At 37.9% G+C, this 20,088-nt stretch overlaps 1 protein-coding gene across 1 annotated transcript in view; it reads left to right on the top strand.

Moving 5' to 3' along the window:
- The window catches only part of slc4a11 (solute carrier family 4 member 11), a 95,039-nt gene that overhangs the window by 41,134 nt on the left and 33,817 nt on the right, over positions 1–20,088 (top strand). The window contains exons 4-5 of the mRNA XM_054613318.1: positions 5,947–5,990; positions 12,167–12,395. Coding sequence (XP_054469293.1) covers positions 5,947–5,990; positions 12,167–12,395 — 273 coding nt within the window. The remainder of the gene's footprint in view (positions 1–5,946; positions 5,991–12,166; positions 12,396–20,088) is intronic.

The following is a 20,088-nucleotide window of genomic DNA, read 5'->3' as shown; positions in this document are numbered from 1 at the left end:
CATCTGTCTGGTGTAATTAATTCATATATCTCTCCGTGTGTTTAACTGTGGCTCCTTTTCGTGAGAAAATGTAGTCATGCTTTGGATGCTTTTATAATTCTGGACAAATGCCAGCCGGGTTTCTGGGACAGTATTCAATCTTGACCTTTATGATATCGTGCCTGTTGGATATTTAACTGCAACATATTAAAGACTCGTTTTATAACAATTGAGTTATTTAAGGAGCATTTTGGGATTTAATGTCCTGAATACGAGCTCAGCCACCAAAGTACTGCAGCAGATTTCTTTTTTTTCCCCAAACACAAATGCATCTTCGGATTCATCTTTGAATATTTCTTCCTCGTGTGCTCATCTGTCTCAACTCATAAAGTCTGATTTGTTTAACTTATCTTGTTTTGTTTTGTATTGTTTTTTTTTTTTTTTTGAATCGTCAAACTTGTATATGCATAAAAAAGATAATTAAAAAAAACAATCACCGACTTAGAAATAAGAAGAGCGGAGGAGCATTTCTTTTATTCATTTTTTATTGGTGAAGCAATGTGACAAACAAATATACATATAGCAACATAAACATGGTAGACAGGCGTAACATTTTAATGATGAAGTGGAATTTAGTGGCTATGAATATATATCAACAGCAAAACACAGAAGATGAGGGGAGGTTTGTCATCGCTGTCAGAATAAAGGAAAAACTGTGACAGCTTCAATAAGATGAGACTGAATATGTGATTTGTGTCATCAGTAGTACATGATCCATTCACAGTAAAACACTTTGGAAACCACTATTGGTAATGTACAATGCAATTCTTTCGGCCGTTTTTGTTTTTCAGTGCATCTGAAATATTCCACCAGACAAAAAAAATATATATATATATAAAAGCTCTCAATAAAAATATATGAAAAGAATATGACTTTAGCATATTTTTCTAATAAATCGCCCTGTATGTACATTGCACATCCTAGTTTAAACACTAGATGTTGACTAAAGTTTGTGAAATTATCTCTGTCTTAACCTCCAGGCACAGAAACCAATATTTTACCATTTCTGCCTTTTCTGTTTGGGACATCTTAGTATAAAACAGATTTACATCTTACAATTACAATTGCATCGTAATCTTTTAAGAATGACCCTAAACCGTGATTGGAAACCAATTTTTATCCATTTCTGCCCATTTTAACTTTACTTATTAACATATTTACATATATAACGTAATGATTTAACTTGGCACTTATTTCATGCTACGCACACAAGTTTAAAATCATTGTATTTATTTAAATCATATTTAAGAGCAGCAGATACAGAAATATTTTTTTGTAGTTTGTGGGCACAACAATAAACGTCTTAATGTCAAACGTTAAACTCTTCACTAGTGCTGCTAGCTAATTTATAGCACATTCATTTTATATTGCACATGAGGTTTGCAATCTGGTCTGGAAACACTGATTCTATTGCAGTAACTGGTTGAAAACTACACATTTACTGTGTTTTAACAGTAATTCAAGAGTAAATCCATTATGAACAGGAAAGCAGGTTAACCCCAACAACAGGTCCAAAAATCAATCAATGGAGCCACAACTTACTGTTTTATGTTGATGTTTGTGTGAAGGTCCTGACTCCTACTACATAGTTCTCTGTTGATTGTGTTGCTTTCTTTATCTACTAAAGTTCATGCACACTAGATGAGGCAGATTCATCTTCAGAGGTTTAGCTTTTACTTGCAGATTTAAAAAAAGAAAGGTTAGACATGGAAACAGTAAATAGAAATAAAGTACATGTGCAGGTGAGGCAGAAACCTACTAAAGGCTTATCTAAAAGCTCACCTAAAAGAGAGAAACTAACAATGCAAAATAATATATCATTAAGCATGCTTATCTTTTTGAATTCCTAATGACATTGTAAATTATGATTAGCTTCTATTAGATAAACAGCTTTATGTTAAAAACAAAACAAAATCTGATTATTTATTTACAGATTCATGATACAGATATGGACATTAATAATCCCATTTTACGTATCATATTTTAACAAGGTAGGCCGCCTTAGATAACAACCAAAAAAGATTGAAGACAAAATCAAGATTATTCACCTCCAAATACAATACAATACAAATTTGTAATCCATATTTTGACACCATAGTATTATTCTCAAGATGTTCCTTTAATTGGTTGTTAAAGGTTATTGATTTGTCTGGTTGTATGAAAATTAACTTTAAAATTAAAAAGGAAAAACTTTTTTAAAGCTTCTTGCAAGTCTGTATTTATGTTCTTCACTTTGAAAATGAAGTTACATGAATTTGCCAGAAGGTGTTTACTTAAAATTGGTTTTCATATTGATGGTTTTCATATTGATGACAAGAACCTAGATTAGCGTTTGTTGAAAAGAAGCTTCAGAAGATGTACCATGTTTTTCAAGCACCAGTACGAAGTTTTAGATTTGGAGTTTTGAGTGAAATATCTTGACAAATATTGGCTAAATATTTGCAAAACCAATCGCATTTTTTCGTCAGTCTCAGCTGAGGTTTATGTTAAGTAAATGTTAGCACGTCAACACGCTAAATTTAGATTCAATCTTAGTCTTGTTATCTATTATTATAGATTATTTTTCTTTAATCTGCGTTTGGATGTATCAGCAGAAACCTCAGCGTCCTCATGTGAGGGCTGAAGAGCCGGTTCTCCATTCTGCTCAGTTTTTGGGTGTTTTGGCATCAGGCAAAGATAAAACAAAGTGATTGATGTGAAGTGAGTGTTGAAGATTAGAATTGAAGAGCTTGCTGGAAACTGTCAGCTGGTACTGTACTACAAGGATGTTGTTTGTTGTCTCTGCTCTTTTTTAAAAAAAACATTTTGACATGATCGTATCCATTCTTCTCTCTTCAGAGAACTTTGTCATAAAGCTGTCAAATGCTCTCCATAAATAGAATTGATTTCATGATTATGCATCTGCCAGCGCCGGGCTCAGTTCCATTTCACTTCAATCAATTTGGCTGAATACTGAAGTGGAAAAGTCACGAGGAAGGACGGGCGTCTGTCACACTGGAAACTTGAGGATTTGAGATTTTGACCAAGGTCAGAACTTGACCTTTGTAACTGTGTGGGGTTTTGTTTCATGGACACGGTAAACTATAGAGATAGAAGAAGAATGTAAAGATAAAAACTTTTTTGTTTTACATTTTATTTCATCATTTACCATCAGAGGATTACATAATTAAAAACCACCAATTCTGTAGTAGATTAAATAGATGGCCAAGGCTTTTGTTTGAGACAGCTCTGTATCCTGATCCAAAGGGTTTGTGTAGTTTAGATTAGATAAACCTTTATTGTCTCTTTTAGGAGAAATTTGTCTTTGGCATTCAATAAAAAATAGGTAGCGTAGCAGCACACTGCTTTTACATACACACAATACATTTAAGGTTCCCCATGTAAAACCAGAAGTCAATGTTGATTTATTTGTCCCATAACTTCCGTGATGATGTTATGGCACTTCCTTAGTTATTTTAACCTAAAGGACGATCTTTCCATAAACCTAAATAAGAATTTTACAAACTTTTCCTTAATCTTACTAAATAGGTTTGTTGCATAAACCTAACTAAGTATTAACAATCTTTTCCTAAACTTAACTGAGTATTTAACTATATTTCCGCAACTTATCTTAGTTGTTTCCTGTGAAGATGGAGGTTTATTTTGAAAAGACTCGGAAGGAAAAATTAAAAGTGTTGCTGGTCTTTTGTAGGAAAACACCCCTTTTGTAATATGTAACTTTTTTTGTGAGAAATCAACCGTTGTATGAGGATACGTTGACCAAAAAGACATACACCCAAAACTATTGCATGATGACCTCTACCAGGTTATTGCACATTTCCCCCAATAAATACTGATGAACACCCAACGAGGATTCCATGTTTCTTAAATCATCAGCAAATAGCAATGTGCAAAACCTGAGAAATGAAATATTCTACATATTACATGAGTAGACAGTTTGTTTTATGATTAACTTCTTGCAGATATCGAAAATCCATTTAATAAAAGTCGGTATCGGCCCTGATGCACAGACTTTACAAAATAACATAACCTGGGCACGTCAAATTTAAAAGACATAATGGGAAATGTATTCTAAAAACATTCTACACTACCAAACCAATTATTTTTTACATTTCATAACACATATTTGAAATGCGTCTACTGTTTCAAACACACTGCACAGCTTCAGCCCAAGGACACTCGAGATTTGTTTCTTCTCACACAGTAATTCCTCCATCCTCAGTCACCACCCTGCAACCCTTAACGACTAAAATAACACAACACTCCACTCTGTAATGACATAACACTTGTGGCCGACTGAATATAATCAACAGTTGTAGAGCTGCATTGATCAAATAAAAGAACCAAGTAGGGACACTAACCCGAGTCACATTTTAACACTTCCTCTCCCCTAATCCTTAGACCCCTGAAATTCACCCGGATTACTTTAAGCCACGCGGCATATTGAGACGTACAGGAGGCCATTAAAGGAGCTGATCATTGGGGTGATCTTATATGAATATATGAATATCCGCTCACGGTCGCAGCCTGACAGCAATTAGAGCCGCCGCTTCCTCCACCCTCTGGGAGCGGATCAACCCGGCCGTGTGCTTTTTGATTGTGAGGCTTTGATGAGCCAAATCCACTGCACACGACACGTTTCCCCCCCGCCCTCCGCCCCGCCATAGCCTCATCATAGAGGTAGGCTCTCCTTCTTTCTGCACTGCCTGCGGGCTTTTTATGATGGCAAGGTGTTCGGTGTGGCGATCAAAAAAAAAAAGCCCCAACCCCTTTTTTCCCCCTCGTTCTCACACTCACATATTCACTTGTGACTGGATTACTGATATTATAACATCCTGGTGCTTTCCTGAGGCTTATTAGCTTGTTAAAATTCTTGCTTTTCCATCGCTGTAAGGGAGGAGTTAGGCGCAGATTGATTTCCAGACGGAGCCGACATAGTGCATCACGTGGAGCAGAGGAGGAAAGCCCGTGGTAACCTAATAACGTCCTCCCCACAGTAAACGGCGATAACGTCGTTATGCAACGGCAGCGGCGGACCGTTTCATGGGAGTCAGCAGGGTTCTGAGTCTGCTAGTTAAGGGACCGAATCCTGTTGAAAAAACTCACCCGTCGGTTTTCCCCCCCGTATTGTTTTATGACATAAAAGCTTTTCACTCCTTTTGTCTTTTTTTTTTTCGACACTGGGAAAATCCAGACCTTTGTACTTCATCTGAGCACTCGGCTCCGCAGACGTGTGTATTAAAAACCTTATCAGCATAAAAACTTCCCATCCCAGTTCAATGAGAGCATTTAGAGACTCGCCTCTTGACATTTTCAGCACTTTTCAAAAAAAGGGGTCTCAGGATTCTTTTCTTTTCTGGCTGAATGGTTGTTATTTGTGTGTATCTTCATGTGAGAACACGCTTTAAAATGCAAATACAGAACATTAGGCAAAGATGAGCATTTCAGCTTGTATTATTCAAATTCAGCAAAAGCAAATGCGTTTGCACTGTTTAAAAAAACGAAGACAAAGGCTTCAATGTGTCGACGATGAACCACAACATTCCCAGTTCTAGTCTGCTTGCAAGTCATGTCATACCATATCTTTGTCTCGCCTCATTTCCTGTCATCTCTTTACCGTCTACTCTTTAATAAAGACATAGAAGCCTCAATTTCGGTGCAGTTCAGTCATTTTTAGAGGTGGTTACCGGGCAGATCGGGTCTTTAGTTTTATATTCTGGTCAGATTGTGATTATTAGAACAGAAATACAGAAATCAGGGTCTGGCTAAGCATGGGAGAAAATCTACATCTATATTAATACAAAACACAACGTGTTTGCACAGCAGAATATTTATTATTGCATGAAGATGTTGTATTATGTCACAGTTTGATCGTCTAATTGGACCTCTTGTTTCGTTTCTCCTCAGACGCTGACGACTCTGGTTGCGTGTTGCTGAACACGTCAAGACGGGTAAGCATAAAAAATATTCCCTGAATATATGATATAATATTATTCCAAAGATAAGGAGGTTTTTGGCAGTCGGGGAACTTGGCACATTGCTGATAATGAGTGCAGACATCTTAATTGATCTGTAGAGGAAATTTGAATTCAGATACAAGATTTAAACTCTGCATCTCAAATCTGGTTGGATGGATCGTAGAAAGAAGCACACAGTGTTGAACATTTTAATCACAAGAGCAGAGCAAATATTACTTCCAACGGTGGAATAAACTTCATTTGAACTAAAAGCACATTTATGAGGATTTATGGGTCAAACAAACCCAGGACTTTCACCTAGGTGACCTAAGTCAAGGTTGTCTTATTTTCCTTTAGATTTGTTACGTATCTTACACATTTAAAAAATGCCAGTAACGTAACAAGTTCTTTTATGTAAGAAACATACTCAATCTATTCCAAAACCTAATCAAGTAGTTTGTTACATAAGTAAAAACTAGCTAAGCCTACAGTGGAAGTTTATTTTGAAAAGAGACTGTATGCATATAACAAGTGGAAACTTTCCTTTTTTTAAAGACACTATGTATTTAATAAGCGGATACTGACACAAAAGTCCAAAAGTGACATTAAAGGGGTACCTATGCTAATAAGATGCTTATATCTCATCACATTTGTACTACTATTATTCTAATAAATCTTCTTTACACCGTTAACAAGCCCTCTAAAATGCTGCTTATAGACTCTTAACACGATCCAACACATGGTCACACACATCACATCTATGCCGACCACTCTGCATTAGCTTCCAGTTCATTTTTATATTTTGTGCCAATTATAGAGGCCTTCATGGTCAGGCTCGACGATGCATTAAGGACCTTCTGAACCTCCACACCACAAGCCAAGCTTTAAGGTCCTCTACTGAGGGTTTTCTAAGTGTACCTCGGACACGTTTGAGGACTCGGGGAGATTGTGCTTTCCAGTTGGCAGCGCCTGAGCTTTGTAATAGTCTCCCAATAAGCTCTTTGAACTCTGTGGACTCTGTCAAAAAAGCAGCTAAAAACCCATCTGTTCAGAGAGGCATTAAGGTAGCATGTGGTATTTCATGATTTAACTTATGACTTGTGTTTGTCCCGCTTGTGTATTTTATCCGGTCTTTGTTTTGTTTATTTGATCCACTAAAGTATTGAAGCACTTAACTTAACCAAAACGTCATCTTTTCCTAAACCTAACTAAGTAGGTTTGATTTTTGCAGAAAGCTTCTTCCACCTGAGCCACTGACCAAGTGGCAACTTTTGACGAGTATGTTTTCAGAATCAGAATCAGAAGCTGTTTATTAAGTACAGTACCAGTCAAAAGTTTGGACACACCTTCTCATTCAATGGTTTTTCTTTCCTTATTTTTTCTCTTTTTTTCTACATTGTAGATTAATATTGAAGACATCCAAACTATGAAGGAACACATATGGAATTATGTGGTAAACAAACAAATGCTCAACAAACCAGAATATGTTTTATATTTTAGATTCTTCAAAGTAGTTGAATGAGAAGGTGTGTCCAAACCTTTGACTGGTACTGTATGTTACACATACAAGGAATTTGGCTCGGTGATAAATTGGTGCGTAACAGTAAATAACAACAACACCAACAACAAACAGAGTGCAATACTAAATAAAATATGGTAAAGAAATGACAGTATTTTAAAGCAGAGAAACAATTTTGATGGAGGTAGAAGTGATTAAGTGGGAGCAGTGAATGAAATACTATAAAGAATATTTTTTTGTTATTTTTGATCTTCCTCAGTCGCAGTCAGTAACTTAAACTAAGCTTCATTACATCTGGGGATGTTCTTATCGAGAGCTTTCTGCTGAGTCACGAGTACCTCCCGACACAGAGTCCCAGTCTACCACTTACATTTCCCTACATACCGTAATAGCCCACAGCTCCATAGCACACAGTCGACAGCACGCTGAGGTTTGTAAAAACCAATCCGATTTCTGTAAGATGTGCTTGACAACTGAATGGCTCTGCTGTCAGAGAGAATATCGTCTCATGCCACTCCACTGTTTGCTCATATAGGAGCTGGTTCTTGTGTTTTAGCAATGGTGATACCTGTACAACTGCTGAGGTCAAGCAAAGGATCAGGATGGGATTAGTTTTGATAAATCCTCTTAATTAAAATATACCTGAGCTATGCTGATGTGGATCTCACAGACTCAGGGAATCCAAGTGTTGTTTGCTGATACAGGACATTTTAGGATGTTAATAACTGCTCCCCAGCTGGAGAGTTTGTTGATCTCAACAAAACACCTCTGATGGTATTTTCAGTGTTACGGTCCCATGTTTTCACTATTTTGTTATCTTAATTGGCATTTCTGTATGCATGCACATTCAACTTCGTCAAGTTGCAGCGCAGCCAATTCCACCACACTGCATAGCTTCATATCTTTAGCGTCATGAGGCAGACAGTGGAAGGTTTAAAGAAAAACTGTATGGGGCAAGATGTATTAATAGGTCCTATTCAATGGGCCAGGCAGTTATGTTGTTGTTGGATTTCTTTGTAATATTTTGAAATAATAGTATAGTAAAAGTAATAGTACAAAATGTAAAAAGTTATAAATTAAAAAAAAAAAAAAAATCCTCCCTCATTTGAGGTGCCCCTATTTATGGATGGTGCGCCTAGCTTTTGCCGATACAGCCTCTGTCTTTGGATGTGACACACCAGAAAAAAACCCAGAGAAGGCTTCTTGTCTTATAGCAGAGGGAAAGAAGTCTATTGCCTATCTGAGCGAGTCTCCAGTGTCTAAAAAACATGAATTTATGCACATATTTTGATTTGAAAAAGGGTATCAGAATGATTAAAGGTGACACTTAAAGTCAATCACAAACTTCAAAAGAACACAGGAGCATATACCATATTCATTTATCAGACTCTCGTTAAATCAGTTAGCTGAGTGATTGAAAAATCAATAGCCGTATTTTAAAGTCTGCTCGCAGTTCCAGCTTGTTACATGAATAAAGTCTCTTTTCAAAATAAACTTCCAATGCAGGTTTACTTGCTTTTTAGGATTCCTTACAGAACAAAACTACATGGTTAGTTTAAAGAAAAGATTGGTGTTTGGGTTGAAAATATGTACGTTTCTCATGTAAAATAACTATGTTTATTAGGCAACTGCCATAACTTGTAAACGTATGTAAAGAAAAAACACATTAAAATAAGTCATTGTTGACCTTTGGTTTTACATGAGACCCAAACAGCGATCTCCTGGGTGAAAGTCGATGTTTGTTTGACCGATCAACCCTCCACTCCCATTCCTTATGAAAGGACTGTCTCGCTCGTTATACTAAGTCAGTTGCTCTGACCGTCTTATTAAGATGCGAATGGGTTTACATTAGAGTTTGTTGAAAGCCTGCGTTGTGCATCTGAATTTCAAGACTTTCCACGGCAGAGTACGACAGCAGTGAATTACAATAATCCAGCCTGCTGATGATGAAGGCGTGCAGACGTCTTTTCAGAGAGAGAGAAAGAGTTATTCTGTTTGAATGGTATTAAGATAAAAGACAATTTTGCTGGAATGTGTGAATTCAAATTTAAATTCACGACTCACGACTAAGATGATGCTTCTCACTCCCTGAGTATGTCTGTTCGAAAGCTACATATACTGTGAAATCTGCGAGTTCTAGTTGACAACAGGACTCATACTCATACAGTCATATATAAATATACATCTGTGTGAATCAACCCCATGGTCCCTGATTAGTCAGACTATTTTATCTGATAATCAAATTTAATTGGCATTTTTACAAAAAGCAAAACAGTCATTGGTTTAAGCTGCTCAGATGTGAGGATGTGCTCGAGAATATTTTTTTAAGTTTTTGACTGTTGGTTGGAGGAAACAAGACTTTTAAAGATGCCACTTTGGACTTAATTATAATGGGCATTTTTGACCAATTTCTGATATTTCATCAATGAATTGTTACAATAATTGGCCTTAGTTAGTTAGTTAGGCTAAACAACAAAAGTGAGTATTAAAAGCCAGACTAGATGATGTACACTGAGAATATAAACCTGCTCTTATATGTTGGTAGTGTCTCAGTAGATTGTTTAAAATAATCCAACATATTTTGATTCCAGCAACCATTTTGCAGATTCATTTCTGTAAAATGATGGAGTATAAAACAGCTCCCAGAGGGCATTGGTTTGAACTGGTGACCAAAGCAGTCAGGAGCTATATCTCGTCAGTAAAAGCCTGTCAGAGATTTCAGTTTGTTGTTCCTTGTTCCCGCCAACAGCCTGCCTGCTTCTTCTCACTAATCTCCCCGTTCTGTTTTACGCTTCTGTCTGTTTGCTCTCTCCTTCTGTTTTATTATGGTCACATCCTCACTTTACCACCTAGAATTGTGTCGTGGATTTAGGACTTGCAGTGGTCTATACATAGAATGCATTTTAATATAGTTAGGTTGCAGGACATGTTTGGGAATGAAAGATGTTCATCAATGCTCTATCAAACACATACAGTATGGAATGCAACACCACTCGTTTTTTTGCATTGTTCATCTGACCAGTAATACATCTTAAAATATTACCAAGCAATTTACACCTTTTTGAAACTCTTGAGCCAAAGCAAAACCAAACCCCAAACCTGACAGATCCGCATGGAACAAACAAATCAAATTTATTTATAGAGCTCCATACACAAATAGACATGGACTCAGCTCAGTGCTTGTCTTTTCTTTTTTCTTTTTTTCTTTGTAAAAGAACAGCAGGGAATCCACTCACCCTCAGACTTTTCTGTCAATCACACAATCAATAAAATCGAGGACTGGCGGGTGTCTGGGCTCTTAATCGAGCTGTGTTGTTCTTCTCTCCGTCCATTCGTCTGTCTCTCAGGTGATTCTCAGACACCACTGGTAAAATCTTGATGAGCTTTTTGAAGGGAGAAGCATCTGTTTTGTGTGCTGCTATTAAAAAAAAGGGACAGTATTTGTCTCAGAGGAGACGGCTACTTTAAGGTCAAAGCTTTAGGGCACTTTCACACTTGTGGCGTTGGCCTGATCTGTGAGTGGTTTGATACTATAAATGCTTTTATTCTGTACCCATGTGGTCCTGTGGATTTTAGACCCAGCTTCTCTATCACTGCTCTATCACATGAAATTAATTAAAATCCTAAAATTACAATGGTGACTTTAAGAAGCCGGATTCTCTGACCTCAGACCCCTGATTCTGCTTCCACATCTCCAGTTTGTTCAACAATTCAGGCCGGAATTTAAGACCTACCAGAAATCTGTCCGATCGTCTCACAGCCAGAATTTTGATTGAATGAATCAGTAGATTTAGATTTCTTTGAATCTGGTATCGGGACACCACTTAAACTGAAATGAAAACAACGAAGGGTTTAGCAAAAATTCATCAGGATCCTAAAAGGCTTAAAATTATATTTAATCGCTACAGTGTCCACCCGGCTTTAGTGAAATATAAAAAATATGTGATTGTCCTGTAAAATGTTAGATTATTCCTAAAAAATATTTGTCTAACACTGATCACCGGAAAAACCGATTATGTGCTACATTTCTTAATATTCTTTTTTTTAATTCATCTGTTTTGGGATAAAAAAGTATTTTAGAAGGTGATCTGGCCAAGAAGGCAGCAAAGTTAAACATGGAGTGCAGTTCTTTTTATATACAAAATCAAACGAAAAAAAGGAAACAGAGACAAACAATACATTAAAGAGTTAAAACTAACAGAAGAAGTTAAATAGACACAAATAGTTTAGGATACATATAGACAAAGGGGCCAAAATTGTTGCGCATTGTTGCAAGAAAAGTTTGTGGTTAAAACTTTTGATAACTTCTTATGTTTAAAAAGAATATTAGCCAAAAATGAGTTGGCTTAGCAGGCATATTTTTGTAGTCTTGATTTTCTGAAATGAAATATCATAGACATCACTTCAACAACACTTCACCATGTTGGGGATAGTAGAATATTCTTAATAATCCAAACCAAAATCCAAAGATACATCTAAACAACTATATGAAATGATTGATAAGCCTTTGGTCTATTTCTGCAGAAACTAGTCTAGATGCATTTCAACAATGCCTTCCAGTCTTTAAAAATACAGTGACTGGCATAATCAGCGCAGAAGATCTCAAACAAAACCAGTTCAGACTGAAACAGTTCCCCTTCTTCTCCTGCAGTATGTGAAGCTGATGAACTTTGAGGAGGAGATCCGGGCTCACCGGGACCTGGACGACTTTCTGGCGAAGGCCACGATCCTGCTGGACGAGACCGCCGCCTCCCTGGACGACGTCCTGAAAAGGATGCTGCACCACGTGGGCCAGGACAGCAACGCGTCCGAGCCCAGCTGCAACTTCGAGGAGGTGATGAGCATGCTTTTCACGGACGCCGGAGCTCAGGAGGTCAACGGTAAGCAGCGAACCCATCGACATGCATGTATAAAACGAGCACGTGTGTGAGAAAATACAGACATAGACGCCCAGAACATAATAAGACAGAGAACTTGTTCCATCTGTGTGAGACCACAATCAGACCTAGATCCTCCTCCGACCTGACCTGAAAACATCTGACGTCTACACGTCAACACCTGCCCGAAAAAATAGCTTCACCTCCGGCTCAGGAGCAGGATTGTCAGACCGACTCGAGAATGGTTCAAGAAGCTTTTAAGACCCAAAGCAGGGTTTGTGATGTTTGAATCGAGGCGGCCGTCCATTTGCCCCTCAGCTTTTTTTTTTCAAGTGGACTCAAATAGAGCTCGGTGTGCCGAAGCTATTTTACATGTGCAGACATCAAACGTTTCCCAGGAAACCTGTCCAGTGGTTATTTTACACATTAATGCAGATGATAAGCATGTTTTTTTGATTCATTTTAATATATTTAATATATAAACCAAACTAACAAAATCCTGTGTTTTTGCCACTTGTGGTAGTATTTCAATATTTTTCAGTTAATTAAAAAGAAAATAGAGCCATTTAAAGCAGATTGACACTTTTCTTCTTCACAAAAATGTTCAATCAGTTAAATAATTCAAGGGTGAAAAAAAAGGTTTTACTGAATGCTAAATTAATGGATTTTAGAACATTGCAATAATGTAAAATAAGAGAAAAAAATATTTTTTAACCTGGCTTTTTCCAATGTTTAGATTTCTGGTCTTCAAATGTATTCAAATACATGAATACACATATTTAATAAGATAAAATAAATATTCAAAATTAGGATTTCAGAAAACCTGTAATACAAAAAAATACTGTCTTAATGTAAGCCATCAACTAAGGGAATATATTAGTTCATTCTTTTACCGATAATCTTCCTTTTTGGTTATGAAACACTCGGGTTTATCGTACCTTAAAGTGTGTAAGATATCCTTTAAGTCTGCAACCCTAACTCTCTTCTGATGCATACATTAATTTCTGAAGTGCACCATAGTTCCTCCGATGTTCGGCGATCATATGTCGGCTTACGGATCCCTTTCACATCAGCCCGGTCCCTTTTGGGCTGAGTAGCAAAGCCTCTTGGTTAAAGGCGGATCTCCTCAGATCATTAGAGCAGGAGAAATCCGCCCTCTGACATAACAGTATGAAGCCATTGTTGAAGCCTCGCTCTCCTCCAAAGCTGAACTGAACCACGCATTCACAAAACGAATTAATTCTTTTTTTTGCTAATGTCACACAGAATTTGAAGAAATGTAAATTTAGCCTGTTCATTTTTTGGCGTTCACATGCAGGGGAAAATACGAGAGGGGTTTTCTTCTTCCCGCTATCAGACCATGTGGAGGTAATGGTAGTGTAAGGGTGTTTTCCCGTCTGGCTTGGCCGGTGTCCGCCGTTGTTGATGGCTACTCAGAGGTGGGTGGTTTGGGTGAAGCTCACCCTGCACAGCCGCCTCTGACAGATCCGCGAGGTGATAATTGACTTCTGTCATCGATCACTCACTTAGCTTTTTCCAATGGCTCTCTGAGACTCTCAAGCTGTGGCGGCTGCGGCTACTTGACTGTTTTTTTTCTCCCAGAATACCCCACTCAGACGCAACAGAAGAGGCTTTTTTTTTTTTTTTTTTTTTTTTTTTTTTTTCCCCCTTTGTGCCTATCTTGACAAAAAAAGGCTTCACTGCTCAGGTCTGGGTTGTCTGGAAATGTATGGAGAATCAATCAGAGCACTCAGGGGTTTCACTGAATTTTGAAATCGAATAAAGGAACATAGAAGAATAAAGGAAAATAATTATATTAGTGATACTGTATGATTAAAATGAATCAACAGCCATTGAGCGATAGTTATAGCTGGTTGACAAAAAACAATATCTGCACATATTATCAAAGTATAGCACTTTCAAAGGGAGCAGAAGCACAATAGAATACTGTGTGGCTTTATTTTAGATGTCTTAAATATTAAATTAAAAACAAAATGTACATATTAGGTCTTTAATATTAGCATAGTGTTGGTAATCAGTTAGGGATGCACCGAATGTACTCAAACTCGTAAAAATGACTCCGATACAACATTGGCGTGGACATATGCACCCACTTTCCCAGTAAGTCTCCACTCCATCACTGTATATCAGAAGTGGTCGTATTCATCGTGGCGTCCCCCATTGGTTTGTGGACCGCCGTTTTGAAGCCTCAACTTCGGCTATTTGGTCGTCGCCATCTTGGCTTTTTGCAACCAGTGAATGGAAATGAAAAAACAGTGGAGAAGTGATGTAGAGACGCTGTATACGGCTCTGGTAGCTGCAGCGAACTGTCAATCACAGTAAGCCCGCCCTAAAGCATACCCTGCTTTATGGTCTATTTGACTCTAAATGGAGCATCATTTACTAAATGAACATCACGCTGTATTGAAGAAGACTTGAAACTAGAGATTGAGACCATAAACTCATGTTTACAATGTTTACTGAGGGAATAAATCAAGAGAGAAGTAGAGTCATTTTCTCATAGACTTCTATACAACCAGAGGAGTCGCCCCCTGATGGACAGTAGAGAGAATGCAGGTTTAAGACACTTTCTCATTGGCTTCACTTGTCAGAACCAAAGGTTGCCGCCTTCTTAAGACAGAAGCCAAGTTTACGTGTCTTCCTTGCCACCTGATTAAAGTGAAAAGGGTTATTAGCCCAGAAGCTAGCGTCAACTCTCGGTCAAAATATTCATTGTCAGTTCATTTGTTGATTATCAAGATCCCTACTGTAAAATATGCTCTGTTTGTATCAGGAAAACAAGTTGTATAATTCATTTGATACAATCATAAAGTGAGGAACATCTGATGAAAGTAAAATATATTTTCAAACTCATTGTTAGAATTCGCTATCGCTATCAGCCAGTACCTAGATGTAAGTACTTGTACTGGTGTGAAAAACGTGGCATCGGTGCATCCCTACAATCAGTAGTCACGTGTGCCTCCTCATCAAAGTTATTAATTAACTAAAGATTCTCTCAAAAACAAGGTCAGGGTTTTTCTTCTTTTATATTGCGCAACCAGAAGTGCTGTTTTTTTATCAGCCGAAAGTTGAGTTCTCACTCTGGGGAAACGCGTTCGCTGCAGCAGGAGCAATCAGGGAATAGTAGATGAGAAATTAGCTGATAATTAACTGCACCGAGGATGATGTAACAATTCCACAACTATGCGACAAATATAGATTACAAAGATTTGCAGTTTGAAACAGGCACTGCTAGATATAAAAAAAATATCCACAGAGGTTTGTAACATACAGAAATATTTACAGAATGAGCAGAAAGATTTGGTCAAATATGTATGTATCACATAATAGGTCTGCTTTTCAAGCTGTCTGTGGATTTTAGTCGCCTATGATTCTAACATTTGATTTTGTTTTGTTAATTATTTGATAAAAACATTCTCCACTTCAAAAAGAAGGACTTTTCATCTTGACATCCTTCTCTTCACTGTGTTTTTTTCCCTTTGCTCAGAGTAAAACATGTAGGATCCCTGAATTAGAAATCGAGAACATTCACACGTGAAACACTCAAGGAGGGAGGGGAGGAGGGGGGTGAATCTCTGGGGGAGGAACAAAGGCTCTTCCTGGGGGAATACGTTCATATTGCCCGTAAAGTATGTTATCAGCGGCACACATCTCTTCAGGTATTAATTTCTGCCGTATCTGCGTTCACCGTGGTGATACGGCCGGCGAGCAGGACCGGCTCATTTGGAGTGTAATACTGTACAGCTGTGAGATAAAGAGAACAGGGGCCAGATTATAACGGGCTCAGAGAGAACGGAGAATTACCCAAATGAAAAAAAAAAAAAAAAAAAGATGAAAAGCCCACAGAGATAATTAGTCCTGCTATAACTTGTGCCGAGGAGCCAACTTGCTCTTATTTTTTGGGGTTTTACATTTGTCTTGGGATTCGGCGGCACACACAACGAGCAGCATTGCTGATGATGCAATGCATTGATAATGATATTACTGCAGCCACTTCTATAAAAAAAACTAAACCAGCCTCTATTAATTAAAATGTAACACTTCATTCTTTAAGATATATGATATGATGGTGTTTACAATCTGTCAATATTTCTGTAATAATGTAATGTATTATTGTCTTTTTTCTCTCTTCCTCTTGATGCTGTCCTATTTATTATGACTGTACCTTCATTTCTCCCTAAATTGCTCTCACCTCTGATCGATCCAACTGGCTCTCCACTTTGCCTCTATTTGCATAATCCTCCTGTTTAATATTTTTTGTTTTTTATTACTCAAATCAAACAGAAAAAACTGTTGCATGCTCATGATTGAGAAGCTAATTGTAATTCTAAAAAGAACTGTTAACGTCAGAGCTTTTCAATATTCTTTCGATACCCAACCCTAATTTTTAAACCCCATACTTTTGTGCAGATACATGTTATTTTCTGACAGGAGCCACTGTAATTATTCTGCACATGATTCACTCAGTGTAACAGGAAAAGGTGCTGTGTATTTTCAAATCAACCGACTATGCCTTTTTCTGTCATAATAATATTTCTTTTCCAGGCCGGCGGCGAGACTTTTCACTGTGAAAATCTCTCTGTAACGTTCTGCGGGAATGATCAGAATACTAAAGTGAAGCCATTTATTCAAGCTCTTTATCACGGAGGGAGAAAAAAAAAATGGTGGCCATACATGTCATTTCTCTCTTCTTGATCTATTCATTGACGTCTTTGGGGTTTCTCTGCACTTGCTGAACACGTAAGCGCTATCAGTGATAAAATCCAATTTTTGGTAATAGCCTGTAGACGGTAATCAAGATAAGATCTCTCAGCGCCCAACGGAGACGAGACATTGAGGGATTTTCTCTGGAAAATGGTATTTAATATGCATGAGGTAAAGGAGGGCAGGAAATGAAGCTTCTGCTCAGCGGAGATATTTATGTGCCGGTTAGCCACAAAGTGTCTCTATATATGAGTGTGTGTTTGAGTGTCACGTCTACGATTCTGCTTCGCCTGCTGGCCAGGACAAAAAAAAGGTGACTCTTGAACTGACTCTCTGGTTTCTCTTCTTGTTTTTGTTTTTTTTTCTCCTTCTCAACATGCAGACAAGTCTCAAAGTTTCGTTTTCTTTGACGACGGTAAGCTGTGCTAATTGGATGAAAATGTCAGCAGCATCGGCCGCCACGAGGCTGCAATCAGTGGTGTGCTTCTGTACCAATCATCACCATCAGTGTGCAGCTTGTGTTCCCCCCCCCCTTCTTCGCGCTCGGGACTGGGTCGATCCATTGAGTCATCAAATGATTACAGACATCAGCAATCCGTCCTGTGTCGCAGATATCGATGCCTCTTCAGCCGCCCCTCAAATCAACGCCTCTCTCTGTCCAATAATGTTACCAGTTGTTGTTTTTTGTAAAGCCCCTGTGGGGAAAAAAAACTTCAAAACGCTGGCCCTGTTTGAATCCTATGAGGTCAAAGTCACTAAATTATTTGGCGTTTTTGGCAAAAGAGATATATCCTTGGCATGCTCTGGAGTTATATCATTTGAATATAGTTTATTATATATGCAGCACTTGACTTTGATATTATTTCCATGTAGGGCGTTGGTTTATTTCCCTTTAATGAAATTAGTTTTTTTATGCAAGTGAGTAGAAGATTAGAATCCACAAGGTTTGCACCATTGACCCAGTCCTAGTGGCCCTCTCATCGCCGTGTGACATCATACTGCATGGGTACCTAATATACAGTAAGTGTTTCATCTTCTGTATGGATCCTTCCTGTATTTTAATCACCGCCTTCAAAGTGCCCTCCACAATCCACGCTTTGAAGGGAAACCAATCATTCCCCTTTGTGTGTATGTGTGTGTGTTTATGAGTAAGTGTGTGTGTGTGTGTGTGTGTGTGTGTGTGTGTGTGTGTGTGTGTGTGTGTGTGTGTGTGTGTGTGTGTGTGTGTGTGTGTGTTTGCTGGCAGGTCTACCAATGGTTGAGATCACGGTTAATCTTAAAGGCAGAATAAGATCAGTAGACTTTATTGAGGTCACCTCTGAGCGTAATGTAAGACGTCTCCTTTCACACGCTTACAAAGAAAGAAACCATGAATCTCTATGTTTTTTGTCTTTTTTTTGTATTCACGTCTCCGTGGATTTTCTGCTGATGTTCCACTGGCACATCAGCCAAAAGAAACATTAACATCATCAGTTTTCTTGTTTTTTTTGACTGGTTTAAAGCGCATTGATTGATTGATTCGTCTCCCTCCTGTTTGTGACAGACTGAATTATCCTCGCGTGATTTTACAGAAATTGCAATCTGTTTTTCCCCTTCTTCCAACATAACCGTGTGAATAATGCAGCGAAAAGAATTCACCAAGAATTCAGGACAGATCAAAGGGGCCAATCCAGCCATCCAGTCTTGCCTTCCTCATATGTTTTCATCACTTTCCATTGAAGTTTGTCACATTTGATATGCTGCGTGTGAGCATCTGTGATTCTTTATTTATTCTTTTTTCATTTCTGTGTATGGAAACAGCAGTGTTTGCATCCGAAAAGCTGACGAAACCGTGCAGAAACCTCCAGATAACTGTCAAGTATCAAATGTGCATGTCTTAATTAGCCTCCCACTTGATCACATCAGAAACACACACTTCTTCTCCTCTTAACATCCACGTCAGGTTTTTGTTCACCTTCCCTCGTTAGGTAAGATAGTGTATTCACAATGTCCCACATGTGATTTAGAAAAGGAGATTGGGGTGGTGGAGGGTAAAGCAAAGACACAATCAGTTCTGTTCAGCAGCCAGTGAGAGAGGTGAGCAGAGAATCTCTCATTCTGGAGATATTGATTGTTTATATTCATGTTCATAGTCTCGCTCCACTCAGATATGTGTTTTTGCTTATAGTTTCTTCACTTGGATGTTGGAGCTTCTCGTGTCGAGCTCTGCATGTGCATCACATGTTTTTAACACTCCCTAAAAGCTCAGTTAAAGACGTGCAGGATTCTGTTACATTGCAACAATTTTGGAAACCAATCATGGGGAAAGAACGCAACTTCACACAAGATGCGGAAACCTCCAGTGCACATACGTTGATGATGGAGCCATTTCAGTCGTTAAAATATTGTAATTAACACTATATGCATATTCATAGATTGTGTACTCTCCAAAGAGGTAGAAGTAGTAAATTCAATTCTTATATTTCTTTTATATTTGTGGGGAAAAAAATGCCCAATACAAATAAAATAAAAATATATATTTTGTATTCATTTTATATTTTCAACTATGTGGACTGGTGTTGCAAGCTGACTAGCCGTGTTAGCTCACATAGTTTATGTTTAAAACTCACGGTCCGCTTTACAATGTACAACAAAAGTAAATGTTAGTAGAAATCGTATCATTCCTTTACAGCAGTGGTTCTCAACCTTTTTTCAGTGATGTACCCCCTGTGAAATACTTTTTTAGCCAAGTACCCCCTAACCAGCGCAAAGCATTTTTGGTTGAAAAAAAGATGTAATACACAGCGCTCTACCATCAGTGTCTGATTTATTCAACACTGACGATTGCATTGTTGCATTAAATTCAGTTTATGAACTTACACTTATATTTCATTGAATATTTATTAAATAACAATTTTTAAAGGATTTTTGAATGGATGCTAATTTTAAATATATTTTTTAAAAATCTCACGTACCCCCTGGAGTGCCTTCA

The sequence above is a fragment of the Anoplopoma fimbria genome, chromosome 15, assembly GCF_027596085.1.
Source record: "Anoplopoma fimbria isolate UVic2021 breed Golden Eagle Sablefish chromosome 15, Afim_UVic_2022, whole genome shotgun sequence".
In the NCBI taxonomy this organism is placed as follows: Eukaryota; Metazoa; Chordata; class Actinopteri; order Perciformes; family Anoplopomatidae; genus Anoplopoma; species Anoplopoma fimbria.
The sequence above is the reverse complement of the archived record's forward strand: the minus strand, read 5'-3'. Positions and strand labels throughout refer to the sequence as shown.